Below are 16,536 nucleotides of genomic sequence, written 5' to 3'. Positions count from 1 at the left end.
TGGAGTATGTAGTTGGTGCCCTAGACGCAGAGCTACTGGCGCTGAGCTGAGAATTTTTTTTTTAAATTATTTTCATTTTTATTTATTTATTTATTTATTTGCAGTTTTTGGCTGGGGCCGGGTTTGAACCCGCCACCTCCCGTATATGGGGCTGGCGCCCTACTCCTTTGAGCCACAAGCACCGCCCAAGAATTTTTTTTTTTTTATTGTTAAATCATAGCTGTGTACATTAGTGCAATCAAGGGGTACAATGTGCTGGTTTCATATACAATCTGAAATATTCTCATCAAACTGTTCAACGTAGCCTTCATGGCATTTTCTTAGTTATTGTATGTAGGCATTTGTATTCTGCATTTAGTAGGTTTCACCTGTACCCATTCTAAGATGCACCGTAGGTGTGAGCATTTTTTTTTTTTTTTTTTTGTAGAGACAGAGTCTCACTGTACCGCCCTCGGGTAGAGTGCCGTGGCGTCACACGGCTCACAGCAACCTCTAACTCTTGGGCTTACGCGATTCTCTTGCCTCAGCCTCCCGAGCAGCTGGGACTACAGGCGCCCGCCACAACGCCCGGCTATTTTTTTGTTGCAGTTTGGCCGGGGCTGAGCTTGAACCCACCACCCTCGGCATACGGGGCTGGCGCCCTACTCACTGAGCCACAGGCGCCGCCCAGAGCATTTTTTTTTTTTAAATAGTCCATTTCTGTTATCCAGACAGCAATTCCCCTATTCTCTTAGCATATTCGGGGGCATTTGCTTCTCTTCCTTTTTAGCCATTTATTTCCCTGCTCTTGTGAGCCCCTCTCTAAGAGCACATGTAAGGACAGAATACCAAACCAGCCACTTAAGTAACTTTGCCGAAATGTTTTATAGGGGATATGGTTGAAACCACTGGCTAACATGACATTTTACACAATGTTGTCTTCCTGAATGAATCTGGAAATCACATTAAGTTCAGTTAATTGGCTCTGTGGTAGATTCAGCAAGAAGTCACACACAAGATACAGGCCCTTTATCAGATGTAAGTTTTGTCATAGATACAGGCCATGGGATGGTGGTCATTTAGTTTGTGTTTATTCAGAAATTAATAATGGTCAGTGGCAAGTGACTTACTAAACTTTGTTCTTCTAGGGAGAATCGTGAACTCTCAGAACTGAAGCTCCTCAGGAGTCTACCTGGACTCATTCATTCTGGTCCCAGACCCTGGGAGGGAAACCTCTTTCTAACTTGCCAGACAGATGCCCTGGTCTTTTGCTGTAAGCCCTGCAGTGAAGTGGTTCTCGGCTCCTAAGACTATAGCTGATCTCTGGAGCAACTCAAAACACATCTAGTCCTCTGTACCAATTAATCCTTCAAGTATCTGAAAACACGTCTCTCTTCTCTGTTCCTCCAGTACCAATAGTTTAAATAACAGTAACCTTTCTTTTGTTCTACCTTTTTAAAAAAGCAAATAAAAAGTAAGGCTTTACCAACATAATGACGGCCCTAAGCACCCATCTCCTGTCCCACGTTCCTCTTCTCCCCACCCCTCTCTCTGCCTATTTATTTGGTCTATATGGGATCTGAAGGCAGAAAGAAGCCTTTGGAAAGTCTTGGAAGCGTTTACAGTGCAGTGATTAATAGAAGAAAGTGGCAGTCAAAAGTCTGAACTACAGTTTGAATGTGACGGACATTTATAAACTGTGTTTTCAAACTGTTAACTCTGGACAATTTACCCAACCTTTCTAAGCTCCAAAATTCCATTTCCTCCTCCGTCAAATTATACTTATGGTGCTGGTTGTTGAGCGGATTAACCAAGACAGTGCTCCTACTGTGTTGACACTGCCACTTAAGAGTCGCCATTCCATTTATCTTCTCCTGCTCCACCTCCCAGAAGTGGTCTACAAACAGGTGAAGAGGTTTGCTCAAGGTCGCAGCTGGTTCGCGGCAGAGCAAGAACCTAACCCTAGCCCCCATCCTTCAGTTCCACGCCGCTTTCGCTGGTGTCTGCAGCTGGCTGCCTTGGGTCTGCAGATCAAAACCTCCTCCTGGGTCCCCGTGTCCACTACCGTGGGGAAGCCCTCCCTGTATCACTTACCCACAGTAATTGCAGGGAGCTCCGATTTGACGGGAAACGTTAGGGAGTTTGACGACATTAGCTCTTCAGGAGTACTCAGAGGTTAAAGGTAGTTCAATGTAGGCACAGCCCAGACTGGGACGAAGCCCGGGTCGCCAGCGTCCCTGCTGTTTGCATTCCAGGGCAGCCGCCTCACTCGCCCGCCCCGCCCGCAGCCTGGGGGACCCGGGCTGGTGCGCGCGGCTCAAGACGCGGAGGTCCAGGCCGGACGGCCGGGGGCGGGGCCTGGCCGCGCGTCCCCGTCCCGGGGCGTGGCCTCCCGCAGGTGAGCCCGGCGACTCCGGTTTCCCTGAAACTTCTCTGGCCCTGGGGAGGCGAGCGCAGAGGCTCGGACTAGCGGCAGGCGGGAGGCTGGCCTTCTGTCGGTGCGGCGAGTGGAGTTCCGAGTTTTGAACCCGTGGCGGCGGATCCCTGCCCGCCCGGCTTGGGGGCTGCGGGAAGGATGCGCAGCCTGAGCGCGGCGTGGCTGCTGGCGGGTGCCATCCTGCTGGCGGCCTCCGTCTCCTGCAATCGCACGGTCCAAGGTGAGAAACTTGGCCCAGGAGGGCTTGTCCTGCTGGGACCTGGGGTCCCGAACGCGCTGGGCGGGTGGTGGAAGCGGAGCAGCGCGCGGGGGTAGGTTCTGCCGGCGCCAGCGTCTCCCCGCGCCCTTCAGTCTGCCCTCAGTGGCTTTGGTGGGGCCACCTGAGCTTAGGGGGCCCCTGGTAGCACATCCAGGAGCAGCCGAAGTCGGCAGAGCCCGGGGGTGGCCGAGAGGCCCCTGGAGACCCTTTACGGGAGAGGTTCTCGTTCTGGCCGCCTCCAACCCCCCTGGGGGGCTCAGGGAAGGGGAGGGAAGGAAGGAATAACCGGTGTCTAGCGGGTACCCAGAGGACTGGGTCCCCTCCCCCGGGCTGGTGTCTTTGTAAACACTCAGTCATTAGAGCTTTTCACGCGTCCGGCGACTTTCCGCGGCAGGTCCTGTGGGGCTCCTGGAGTTGGCGAGTAGACTGCTCGGCAGAGTGGACGAGGTGGGTGGGACACTGCGGCCCGGGAACTTTCTCCATCGTGTTTTGCGGTCCCCTCCAAACCACTTGGGCCCTTTCTTTGGGTGCTGCCCACGGCCAGGCGTTCCGGACTTACTGGGGCCTGCAGGTCCTGGCACCCGCGGTGCTCGGCCCGGGTTGAGAGTCAGGGCGAGACCCTACGGCTTCTCCTGGTAACCAGCGCTCAGCGTCCAGCTTTAGGCCGGTTGTTGGTCACGTAGATTTACGCGTGGAACTTCTTGGACCTGCTTTGTACTTAACTAGGAGACCTTCCGGCTTTGGGACTGGCGGCCGTACAGATCTTCAGGCCAGAGGCTGCCAGCCCTGGGAACGGCGCCGGAGCGGTCCTGGGCGGGGCGCAGGTGCCAGCTTGTGCCGGGCCGCGGCGGTGAGCAGCTCCGGTGTGCCCGGGCTTGTCGCGTCCGCCGTGCGTCTCCGGGCCGAGCAGGCCTGGGTCGCCCTACTGTGATGCTGTTTGGGCAGCCCGGGTGGTAACATTAAAAGGGAAGTTTTAACTTCCCTGCGGAATTTGCAGACCTGTTGTAAAAGGCATTTCTGACTTTTATCTTCCTCTTCATAAAGACTAAGTAAAAAAGCAAACCACAGGCTCAGCACCTGTAGCCCAAGCGACTAAGGCGCCAGCCACATACACCAGAGCTGGAGGGTTCGACTCCAGCCCCGGCCTGCCAAACAACAATGACAACTACAACCAAAAAATAGTTGTGGCTTGGTGCCTGTGGTCCCAGCTACTTGGGAGGCTGAAGCAAGAGAATCGCTTAAAACCCAGGAAGTTGGAAGTTGGAAGTTGCTGTGAGCAGTGATGCTACGCACTCTACCCAGGGCGACAGCTTGAGGCTGTGTCTCAAAAAAAAAAAAAAAAAAAAAAAAAGAGCAAACCACAGTGAATTGGAATTACAATGGGAATTCTTTTCTCTCTGGAATTACAGAAAAGGGTGTTAATGTGTAAGCCTGAACTATACACCTCTGATATACATTTTATTAATCAGAATAAACACTTCCATTTCTGGAAACTATTGAAAACTGCAATTGACCCCTCTCCATTTGTAAGCCTGAACTGTACACCTCTGATATACATTTTATTAATCAGAATAAACACTTCCATTTCTGGAAACTATTGAAAACTGCAATTGACCCCTCTCCATTTGCCTATGTCTTTTTTTTTTTTGAGACAGAGTCTCAGTATGTCATCCTCCGTGGAGTACCGAGGCGCCACAGCTCACAGCAACCTCAAATTCTTGGGCTTAAGCCCTTCTCTTGCCTCAGCCTCCCAAGTGGCTAGGACTACAGGAGCCCGCCACAATGCTGGGCTATTTTTTGGTTGAAGTTGTCATTGTTTTTGGCAGGCCTGGACCGGGTTCGAACCCACCAGCCCCCGTATATGTGGTTGGCGTCCTAGCTGCTGAGCTACAAGAGCCGAGCCATTTGCCTATGTCTTTTAAAGTTGGAAACTTAAAAAATAAAGTATGTGAGCGTAGATGCTTCAACGCTTTTGTTCAGACAGTTCTCATAGGAAGCATTCCTGATTATTTGGCTTGTTCTTACAAAGTGAGAGGCTGGGGATTGAGAGATCCCTGAAGTGTAAAGGTGAACCTGATTTAACAATAAAAAAAAAAAATTCCAGTTATTTGTTAACCAGAGCTATTTAATATTGCACTTTGTTCCTGATCCCTGCCCCCAATCCTTTTATTCCTTTTCAGGGTGACAACTCTCTGAAGAGTTAAGTAACACTGACGCTTTAGATAGATGGAGCTAGCTTTCCTCCCAATTTGCAACTAAATGGATTTTGATCAGAAATAGAGCATCAGTAAAATCTTTCCACCCCTCAGCTAGGTCTTTGCTTATCCCTTTTCAGCTTGTCCTCACTTTGCTACAGGGCAGATACTGAGTCTAACTTTCTTCCCAAACCAAAAGACTATCTTGCAGAAAGGAATTCAGCCTAGAATACAACCTTCTCACTTTATAAGTGGGAGACACTGACTCGGTGAGGGAGCAAGGGAAGGAAAACACTGTTAGGCCCCGGCCCCCCTCCTTCTTTCCTCTTACAGTAGTAATTGATGTTATTTGCATCAATATGTTTAATCTGTGTACTCACTGCATTGGAAAGTCCTGGAAGCCAGGGACCCCATCGTCATCTCCATTGGCACATCTAGCACAGTTTCATCACCTAAGGGACCTCAGTAAGTAGCCAGTGAAGAATGATGTGAGGAGACTTGATACAGTGACCTGGCTAGTTGAAGGCAGTGTGGCATTTAAGCAGCTTATAATTGGTCTTTTAATTATAGAAGTAATAGTGATCATTATAGAGGAAAAATGAGCACATAAAAATAAGACAGAAAGAAGAAAGATCGAATTAAATCACCTTCAATACCTAAAGTAACAACTGCTAACATTTTGGTTTATATCTTTCCTATACTTTCATACATCTGTGTATAAAATATGTACTCACAAATACAAAACAATATATAAACTTTTATATAGGTGGGTCATTATGAAAGTGCTTTTTTTTTTTTTTGAGACAGAGTCTCACTTTGTCGCCCTTGGTAGAGCCCCATGGCGTCACAGCTCACAGCAACTTCAAACTCTTGGGCTCAAGTGATCTTCTTACCTCAGCCTCCCAAGTAGCTGGGACTACAGGTGCCTGCCACAACACCTGGCTATTTTTAGAGGTGGGGTCTCACTCTGGCCCAGGCTGGTCTCGAACCTGTGAGCTCAAGCAATTCACCTGCCTTGGCCTCCCAGAGTGCTGGAATTACAGGTGTGAGCCACTGCGCCTGGCCCTGAAAGTTTTGAAATACACAAAAATCAAGAAAAATAAAATCCTTGATGGAAATAAATGAAGTTCTCCCAGCAATACCAATAAGCTGAGCAAGCTGAAACTTGCATGGGTAAATCAGAATTGGACACTGTCAATTGTGTAATGAACCATAACAAAGTCTGTCTCAAAACTTTCGTAGTGAAAGTTAAGCTTATATATTTTATATCCTAAGCTTTTGTATTATATTAGCTGATCAGTAACATGTCAACACATATAAAACACTTTTATTTTTTTATTATTTATTTATTTGTTTATTTTTTGAGACAGAGTCTATGTCTCCCTGGGTAAAGTGCCATGGCATCACAGCTCACAGCAACCTCAAACTCTTGGGCTTAAGTGATTCTCTTGTCTCAGCCTTCCAAGGTAGCTGGGACTACAGGTGCCCACCACAATGCCCTGCTATTTTTTGGCTGCAGTTGTCATTGTTGTTTAGCAGGCTCAGGCCAGGCTTGAACCCATTAGCTTTGGTGCATGTGGCCAGTGCCCTACTCACTGAGCTACAGGTGCTAAGCCGGTATCATAGTTTTTTAATTTGTCATTTGTTGATAGACACATGGTGTTTCCAATGTTTTGTAATTGGCAGAACACTGTAGTGAACTGGAAGATGGGACTTTTGTGTCTGATCCCCTTGCTTGCCTGTAGTTACAAATTAACCTTGATGTTTTAGTAAAGTCTGCATTTGACTTTTTTATGGGTTTATTAGTTGGGCAAGTATTGAGGAAAACAGTTCACCCCGAAATAACACTTGTGAAAGTGTACCCAGGGAACGGTACCTGGCAACTGAAACATTCTCTTTTTCACCCTGTGCTCCCAGAGGTTGGAAGCTAAAAAATATTTGGGGTGAGGAAATCATAGAGAAGAGAGGGTGAAAAGAAGAGAGTTAACACGAATAAAGTACTTGCTCCATACTTAGTTTGATGAGAAGGGTCAAGGAGACCTATTCTTTTTTTTTTTTTTAAATTTGAGACAGAGTCTCACTTTGTCGCCCTCAGTTCACAGCAACCTCTAATTCTTGGGCTTAAGCGATTCTCTTGCCTCAGCCTCCCAAGTAGCTGGGACTACCGGCACCTGCCACAACGGCCCGGCTAATTTTTATTGCAATTCTCATTGCCAGCTGGCCGGGGCCAGGTTCGAACCCGCCACCCTCACTATATGGGGCCAGCGCCCTACCCACTGAGCCACAAGCACTGCCCAGGAAACCTATTCTTAAAAGAAGAAGTACTGTTGGGCGGCGCCTGTGGCTCAGTGAGTAGGGCGCTGGCCCCATATGCCGAGAGTGGGGGGTTCAAATCCAGCCCCAGCCAAACTGCAACAACAACAAAAAAGAAGTACTGTTATTTATTTATTTTTAAGGCAAGCATGAAACAAAAGTTTATTGAGGAAGAGAAAGATACGTTTACATAGTAAGAAACTCTACAAACCAGGATATGTTCACCACATGCAGTGAACAGGAGTTGTTTTCTGTTTTGTTTTGTTTTGTTTTGTTTTGTTTTGTTTTGAGACATAGTCTCACTTTGTGGCCCTCGATAGAGTGCTGTGGCATCACAGCTCACAGCAACCTCCAACTCCTGGGCTCAAGTGATTCTCTTGCTTCAGCCTCCCAACTAGGCACCACCATACCAGGCTATTTTTGGTCTTGCTCTTGCTTAGGGTGGTCTGGAACCCCTGCGCTCAGGCAATCCACCCGCCTCAGCCTCCCAGTGTGCCCCAGAGTGCTGGGATTACAGCTCCCAGCTACCATACCTGGCCCCCAGTGTTTTTTTTTTTGTTTGTTTATTTGTTGAGAGTCTCACTCTGTTGTCCTGGTTAGAGTACCATGGAGTCACAGCTCACTGAAACCTCAAACTCTTGGGCTTAAGCGATCCTCCTGCGTCAGCTTCCCGAGTAGCTGGGACTACAGGCGCCTTCCACAATATCTGGCTAGTTTTTCTATTTTTAGTAGAGGTGGGGTCCCACTCTTACCCAGGCTGGTCTCCTGAGCTCAAGCAATCCACTGGCCTTGGCCACCCAGAGTGTTGGGATTACAGGGGTGAACCACTGCACCCAGCGGGATTAGTGTTTTTTAAATTGAAAGTTTTATATTCTTCCCCCCCAAAATTGTGCAAATCAGAAGTATCTAAAAAAAGTTAAAAATCTCCCATTCTCTCTCCTCCCCCCTCAGCTAGAATTGTCTATGCACAGATAATATAGCAATATAAGAACCAAACTGTACACACTTTATTTATTTACCTAATCTGTCATGGTCAGTCTATAGAGATCTGTCTCTACTTTTATAGACTATTAATCATTGCAAATGTCATAAGTAATTGAACTTGTTCCCTTTTTCGTAGATGTTGAGATTAACATTTTTGTTTAACCATGATAAACAATGTTCCAGTGAATATTCTTGTATATAAAGTAGTTTTGTACACTTTAATTAGTATGTGCAGGACAAATTCCTGGAAGAACATTGCTATACCACAGGGCAAGTACATTTAAAATTTTGATATATTTAGGGCGGCGCCTGTGGCTCAGTGTGTAGGGCACTGGCCCCATAGACTGAGGGTGGCAAGTTCAAACCCAGCCCCAGCCAAACTGCAGCAAAAAATAGCCAGGCATTGTGGTGGGCACCTATAGTCCCAGCTACTTGGGAGGTTAAGGCAAGAGGATCTCTTAAGCCCCAGAGTTTGAAGTTGCCATGAGTTGTGATGCCACAGCACTCTACCAAGGGCAGCCATGAAACTCTGTCTCAAAAAAAAAAAAAAAGTCTATAGTTCAGTGGCTTTTAGAGAGTATTGGTAGAATTGCACAACCATTACCACAGTCAATAGGTGGTCAATTAGGACGTTTTCCTTATCCCAAAAGAAACATTGTAACTGTCACCACCAATTTTTTTCATCTCTACTTTCTGTTTATGGCTTTGCCTATTCTAGATGTTTAATATAAAGAGAATCATGCAACACCAGGTCCTCTGCGACTGGTTCCTTTCTCTTAGCATAATCTTCTCAATGTTCATCCACATCATAGCATGTATCAGTACTTTTTTTTTTTTTTTTGAGACAGAGTCCCACTTTGTCACCCATGCTAGAGTGCCATACCTTACATCAACCTCAAAGTTCTGGGTTTAGGCGATCCTCTTGCCTCAGCCTCCCAAACAGCTGAGACTACAGGTGCCCACCACAACACCTGGCTAGTTTTTCTATTTTAGTAGAGACAGGGTCTTGCTCTTGCTCAGGCTGGCCTTGAACTCCTAAGCTCGAGTAATCCACCTGCTTCAGCCTCGCAGAGTGCTAGGATTAGAGACAAGAGCCATGATACCCAGCCACTTTGTTTTTTGGGGGGTGGGTACAGAGTCTTACCATGTCACCCTCGGGAGAGTGTCATGGTGTCACAGCTCACAGCAACCTCAAACTCTTGGGCTTAAGCCATTCTGTTGCCTCAGCCTCCTAAGTATCTAGAACTAGAGTCCTGCCACCACAACACCTGACTATTTTTTTTTGTTGCAGCTGTCATTGTTGTTTTTAGCAGGCCTAGGCTGGGTTCCAACCAGCCAGCCCTGGTGTTTGTGGCCAGTGCCCCAGCTACTGAGCTACAGGTACCGAGCCTGCTTTTTTTGGCGGGGTGGGGGGAATACTGAGAAAAAAACTGGGGTTTCCATGTGATGATGCGTTTCTTGGCATTTCTTGACCTGTTTCTTGGCGTCACTCCCATCTCTGTCTCCATTGCCCTGTCACTTTCTCCTGTGTCTTCTCTGTCTCAAGTTTCTTTCTACTCTTCTTTTAAAAATGTGCTTGTCATTGAATTTAGGGCCCACCCAGATCATCCAAGAGGATCTTCTCATCTCAAGATCCTTACTCACATTTGCTAAGATTCTTTTGCTAAAATTTGCAGATTTGGGGGAGTAGGCATGGCTATTTCTTTTTTGGGGGGCACCTTTCTACCCATTACACTAAGTAAAAAGCAAAATATTGATCTTGGCATTCTCCAACACTACCCAGGCTAACCTCTGTTACTTAGTCCTAAAGAGGGAAGCCTTAAAACTGCTGGACAGTGCAAAACTAGTAGAAGAGGAAAAATGATGACCAAGTGTGAAAAACTGTTGGATAAACTCATGAGTAGGCTTAAAGTCCATCCTGGTATCCTATGGTTGGAGTTGTCGGTGAAGGCTTACTCTTCCCCACAATTAAAGTAAAACTCTTCAGTGTTCTCAACGTGTTATTTGCTTTCTCTTGCAGGTCCATAAACATTTGGTTGGGGCAGGATGCAGGGTGGATATGCCATTCATTTGTCTGTGGTTTTAAAGTTAAATTCATCATCCGGGACAGTGGGAGTAAGTTAGCTCGCCATGTTAAATGCTTGAAAGTCAGAACACAAATGTGTCAGCAGTACACCCCACTGTCCACTGCCACTGAAGCTGGAAGCTTGCCTGCCAGCCAGCTTCCAGGGCAAGGTCTCTAGGAAACTAACTCAGAGTTGGGGGAATCCCTGCGGTGGAAAGGGACTGTCCCTTGTGGTCTTGGGACTCTCCCTGTGCCAAGTTCTATTATGATTAATGGGCCAGGCTGGCTCCTGACTCAGGGCCACAATGGGAGAGATGACTATTGTAAAGTGAGAAATTCGAAAGCTGATGTCAGGAGGGTAGGGCTTGGTATTTCACACACTTGAGAATTTGGAAAGAAATTACTATTCAGTCGAAAAACGATTTTTACTAATTGACCCAAACAACAATTGCTGATGGGCATTATAATCCGAACAGTTGGGAACTAATGAGTGTGGACAGTTTGTAAAAGTTAACTGAAATGTTGTCAGTCTTTTTGTGATTCCTAGAACTTGATGTTCTCAGGCACCCTACAACCCTAATAAAAAGTGCTAGTAAGAAAAAAACCCCACAAAAAAATAGGCAAAAACAGACGATAGAGATCTCAACAATCTCATCACCCAAAGAAAGCCTCGATGAGCATTTTATATAATCCTCTACTAGTGTATTTCCAGCTTCTCCTTTTTTCATTTGAACAAACTAGCCTTACTCCTTAAATGTTTATTTCTGTAATGACCCTGGTCTGCCTTTCTTGTACAGGAGCCAAAAGACCCTCTGGAGGAAGAAGTCTTATTGGGAAGGTCGACAACCCATCTCCAGTCCCTGGAAAAGGAGTTACAGGGGACTCAGGCCTCTCCGTGGATGAGCTTTCTGCATCTGTTCTCACTGGAAAATTGACTACCGTCTTTCTTCCAATTGTGTACACAGTTGTTTTTGTGATTGGTTTGCCAAGTAATGGCATGGCCCTGTGGGTCTTTCTATTCCGAACCAAGAAGAAGCACCCAGCTGTGATTTACATGGCCAATCTGGCCTTGGCCGACCTCCTCTCTGTCATCTGGTTCCCCTTGAAGATTGCCTATCACATACATGGCAACAACTGGATTTATGGGGAGGGTCTTTGCAAGGTGCTCATCGGCTTTTTCTACGGCAACATGTACTGTTCCATTCTCTTCATGACCTGTCTCAGCGTGCAGAGGTATTGGGTCATTGTGAACCCCATGGCCCATGGCAGGAAGAAGGCAAACCTTGCTATTGGTGTCTCCCTGGGCATCTGGCTGCTGATCCTGCTGGTAACCATCCCCTTGTATGTGGTGAGGCAGACCATCTTCATCCCAGCTCTTAACATCACCACCTGTCACGATGTTCTGCCTGAGTATGTGTTGGTGGGAGACATGTTCAATTACTTCCTGTCTCTGGCCATTGGAGTCTTTCTGTTCCCAGCCCTCCTCACGGCCTCCGCCTACGTGCTGATGATCAGGATGCTGCGATCCTCGGCCATGGATGAAAACTCAGAAAGGAAGAGGCAGAGGGCCATCAAGCTCGTGATCACCGTCCTGGCCATGTACCTGATCTGCTTCACGCCTAGTAACCTTCTGCTCGTGGTACATTATTTCCTGATTAAAAGCCGAGGCCAGAGCCACGTCTATGTCCTGTACATTGTAGCCCTCTGCCTCTCCACCCTCAACAGCTGCATCGACCCCTTTGTCTATTACTTTGTTTCACAAGATTTCAGGGATCATGCAAAGAACGCTCTCCTCTGTCGTAGTGTCCGGACTGTAAAGCAGATGCAAGTATCCCTCAGCTCAAAGAAATTCTCCAGGAAATCTAGCTCTTACTCTTCAAGTTCAACCAGTGTTAAAGTCTCCTACTGAGTTTTTCAGGCCCCCGATGGAAGTTGTACAGCTGGATGCAGAGCCTGCCTGATCTTACGGAGATGTGTCTGTTATTGCCTAAACAAGTGGGTCTCACCACAGACCATGTGTGGACAAGATCTCTCAGGATTGCTAGAAGCTTCCCTGTTTGTGTTATAAAAGTCTCCCAAATTAATACAGATGTCAGTTTCTGAGGTCCCTGACACCCCCACCCCCAGCCTGGAAGCTTCTTCTGAGTGTACAGTCACTCCTGTCAGATCAGATGCGGCGTTAGGTTCTCAGAGGAGCCTGGCCTGTGTGAAGGATCTGGGTTGGTGATCCTCACCCTTAGGAGAATCTAATGCAGCCCCCAATCCCCCAATTTTTCAGGGAAAAATTGTTTTCCCTGAAACCAGTCCCTGGTGCCAAAAAGGTTAGAACTTCACTGCTTCAAGCAGATGCTTCCAGAAACCAAACTAACAGAAGTAGGCTTTTCAGAAGGTGGCAAAAAGACAGCACCCCAGTGACTTAACAAAAACTAGGCTTGGCATAAGTCTGAGGTGTTTTTTTCCTTTGGTTTTTGTTTGTTTGTTTTTGTTTTTTTTTGAGACAGAGTCTCACTCAGTTGCCCTGGAGTTAAGTGCTGCGCCATTATGCTCATAGCAACCTCAAACTCTTGGGCTCAAGTGATTCTCTTGCCTCAGCCTCCCAAGTAGCTGGAACTACAGGTATCTGCCACAATGCCCGGCTATTTTTAGATGGGATCTCACTCTTGCTCAGGCTGGTCTTGAACCCCTGAGCTCAGGCAATCCACCTGCCCCAGCCTCCCAGAGTGCTGAGATTATAGGAGTAGCACTCTGGCCTTGAAGTCTAACTTCTTATCTGAAACTATTTCTTTTGCATCTGGTGTTATTCATAGTATTGTTCGGGCTTGATGGCCCTCTGGGATAAACAGTCCAATTGACTGACTTTACCAATGAGGAAACTAAAGAGGTAAACAAACTGTCTAGCGTCAGGTTTCCAATCAATAGCAGTTAGTTTGGATGGACAGTAGAATTCAAACGTTCAGTGAGCTGGGTTCATGTACCCTGCTTTACACATCAAAATCCTTGTGGAGCTTGTTAAGAATGTAGGTTCCTCAGATTCAGTAATGGAAGCTCAGGCTCTGGGAAGAGGGCCCAGGATCTTCAGGTTACAAGCCTGTGTGGCATTTATGCACCAAAGGTTTGAGAACCACTGGTCTGAGTGCTGTTTCTATTTGACAAGCGGCCATGATAATTTTGGGATTGGGGGGGCACAGGGAGGAGCAAACAATGTTTTCTGTCTTGTATCTTTAGCTTTTTATCTGTTTGTTGACTTACCAGGACTTTACTTATTATTAATCCTTTGCTCTTATGTGTCTTGTTATTACTTAAAGAAAAGTACAATGAGGATTTTAAACATGTACATAGAGCTGGGCATGGTGGCTCACACCTGTAATCCTAGCACTCTGGGAGGCCGAGGCAGGTGGATTGCCTGAGCTCACAGGTTCGAGACCAGCCTGAGCAAGAGCAAGACCCTGTCTCTAAAACTAGCCGGGCGTTGTGGTGGGCGCCTGTAGTCCCAGCTACTCGGGAGGCTGAGGCAAGAGAATCACTTAAGCCCAAGAGTTTGAGGTTGCTGTGAGCTATGATGCCATAGCACTTTATCAAGAGCAACAAAGTAAGACTCTGTCTCAAGAGATTTTAAAAAAAAACAAAAACATGTACATACAAATTTTGTATAACTTTTTACAGACTTCAGTGAAATTTTTAGGTAGTTTAAATAATAGATTGTTTTGCAACTGAGAATAGCATTTACCACTGAGTATTTTTTTCTTTTTCTTTCTTTTTTTTTTGAGACAGAGCCTCAAGCTGTCCCCCTGGGTAGGGTGCTATGGCATCACAGCTCACAGCAACCTCCAACTCCTGGGCTCAAGCGATTCTCCTGCCTTCACCTCCCAAGTAGCTGGGACTACAGGCGCCCGCCACAACGCCCGGCTATTTTATGGTTGCAGCCGTCATTGTTATTTGTGGATTCAAACCCGCCAACTCAGGTGTTATGTGGCTGGCACCTTAGCCACTTGAGCCACAGGAGCCAAGCCTACTACTGAGTATTTTTAAAAATTATTTTTGGAATATTTATTGTTGGTTTCGTTCACTTGTTATCAAACATGAAATCATAAAGTCACAGGATTTGGACAACATTCCTTTGGAACATTGCAGTAAAAGTAAATGCATTTGCAATACACACACTTCAGAGGTTCTTGACTCCAAACTGACTTTATACAATTGTTGTATTTGTGACTTTTAAAAATAATTATTTTATTATATGATTGATCTGTAAATAACACAATTTCTTTTTTACAACTGATTTCCGAGTTTTGTGTTTGGGGAGGGAGGGAGAGAAAGGAACCGAGAGCATCATTCTTTCTTCTCTCTCTCTCTCTCTCTTTTTTTTTTTCATTCTTCTAAGTGGAAATGACATAATGCTCACACCATCCTCTGTGACTACTGTTCTTCATTTAACAACGTTTTAGAATTCTTTCCACAATATTTCCACACTTCTGTCTACAGCCTGGCCATTTTTAAAGGGTACAGATTATTTAATATTTTGGATACATCGCATTGAAATGTATGTAGTTGTTTCTTTTCCAGTGGCTCCTTAAGTTGTCACCACCCGGTCCTTTTGGCTATTAAAACAGTGCTCCATTGAATCACTGACAACTTTGGGAATATTTTTGTAACAATAAGTTCGTGGAACAACAATAAAAAAAGAATAAGTTCCTGAAAATAGACTAGCCAGGTCCAAAGTTAGATGGCCATTTCAAATTTTGATAACACTTCCCAAATTGCCTTCAGTAAGGTATACTTCTACTAAAATATTATGTTTGCACCTGTTGCCTCACATGCTCATGCACACTCCATGTTTTGAAATGTTGCCAATCTGATTGGGGGGAAAATCTCATGGTTGCTTTAATTTGTGTTGAAGCAGCAGCCAGCATGGGGGGTGCAGGTCCTGAGCCAGACTGCTCCACTTCTCACTTTAGGGAAGTTGGTGTTACCTGAGGGAAGATACTTCTCAGTTTCCTTTCTCATAAAATGAAGATAAGAGTACCTTCTTCATTTAGTTATATGCAGATAAAATATTCAACCCATTTATGTGCTCTTGGTATTTTGTTTAGCATCATTACTGTTACTCCCTGACTGCTGGTGTGACCTTTGCCCGGTTTCACTTCCAGGCCACTTTGCTTTCTTTGTCTGCTCTGTTCAGTCTCCTAGTGAGGTTGTCCTTATTTTACAGGTAAGAAACTGAAAGCCAATGAACATAGGATGAAAGGGTAAAAGGGGACAGCAACAAATGCTCACAGCCGCCTGCAACAGAGTGAGACTCTCCAAGCAGTCAAAAAAAGAGAGAAAAGAAGAGGCGCTTTTCTCGGTTCATTTTCACCATTTTCACTTTGAATAATGATTAGTGAAGTAGAATCATAAGAATATTGGCTAAAGCAAAAGCTTTCCAAATCATTATGTTTCTTTGGCTTTTGAAAAATGGCTTAGAAAACCCCTGGTCTACCTAAATTAGGCCCTGATTGGGAGCATTAGGGAACTCTGGCCCCAGCAGAGAATGGCTGGTTGTGTGGCTGGTTGTCTTTGGTCTTGTGTTATGCATCCTGTTGTTTCATTATTCTAAACTGAGTCCTAAAATATCTGAATATTTGACTGTTTTGCAGTCCTGGTGTTCATGTACTCAAAAAGGGCCCTACTAATGTGAACAATACAGATTTGCTGCCTACTGGGTTCTCCTGGCAAGTCACTTCAGTTGTTGGGGATGGTAGTTCCAAACTTCTAATTTCCTGTTTATCAAGATTTCATAAACCTTGGGGCTATAATCTCATCAGTATGCATGGTTTAGTGATGACAACTTTGTTCCTGAAACATTAACCCCGTGGAGGCCTTTCAGAGGGCCAAAATATACTACAGAACCAAATGCAATCACCACTGCCCTCCAGGTCTTGATAAAAAGTATGGGTTTTGCTTTGGTGTTTGGTTCTTCTCAGAAGTTTGATTAGTCAAAGATTAGTCCATTACGCCCCTGAGAAAAACAAACCCTTAGTGAGTAGGGATCAAGCTCCTGCCTTTTATTTAAGCCGTGAAACTTCACTGAGATAGTTGTTCCAGCTAAATGTTAATAATTGGAGTCACCCAGGACCGCTCCTTGGAAATGTATATTGAGGGAAAGTATAAAGAGCCCCGTGATTTGGCCATAAGCTGCTCTTGCCTCTGCAAGTTGGTAAATCTAATTCCCAGCCTCTGTAGCCTCTGTACTGGCGAGCAGGCAGAGGCTGGGAAACACTTTGTGATTAAATGCAAATATGAGTCAAGATTGCTACCTTAGGGC

General features: G+C 45.8%; 1 protein-coding gene across 1 annotated transcript; it reads left to right on the top strand.

The window, feature by feature from the left end:
* Positions 1–692: 692 nt before the first annotated feature.
* On the top strand, positions 693–15,441 carry F2RL1 (F2R like trypsin receptor 1). Its single transcript, XM_053588286.1, has 2 exons — positions 693–2,636; positions 11,030–15,441. The coding sequence occupies exons 1-2, from the start codon at positions 2,555–2,557 to the stop codon at positions 12,139–12,141; spliced, it is 1,194 nt and encodes a 397-aa protein (XP_053444261.1). The 5' UTR covers positions 693–2,554; the 3' UTR covers positions 12,142–15,441.
* Positions 15,442–16,536: the final 1,095 nt, after the last annotated feature.

Source organism: Nycticebus coucang, chromosome 1, assembly GCF_027406575.1.
Source record: "Nycticebus coucang isolate mNycCou1 chromosome 1, mNycCou1.pri, whole genome shotgun sequence".
NCBI classification, from domain to species: Eukaryota; Metazoa; Chordata; class Mammalia; order Primates; family Lorisidae; genus Nycticebus; species Nycticebus coucang.
This window is presented reverse-complemented; position numbering and strand designations above follow the sequence as displayed.

Coding starts and splice junctions, on each gene's coding strand:
- F2RL1 (XM_053588286.1), top strand. CDS start 2,555: ATGCGCAGCCTGAGCGCGGCGTGGCTGCTGGCGGGTGCCATCCTGCTG. Junction 2,637..11,029: donor CTGCAATCGCACGGTCCAAG/GTGAGAAACTTG, acceptor TTTCTTGTACAG/GAGCCAAAAGACCCTCTGGA.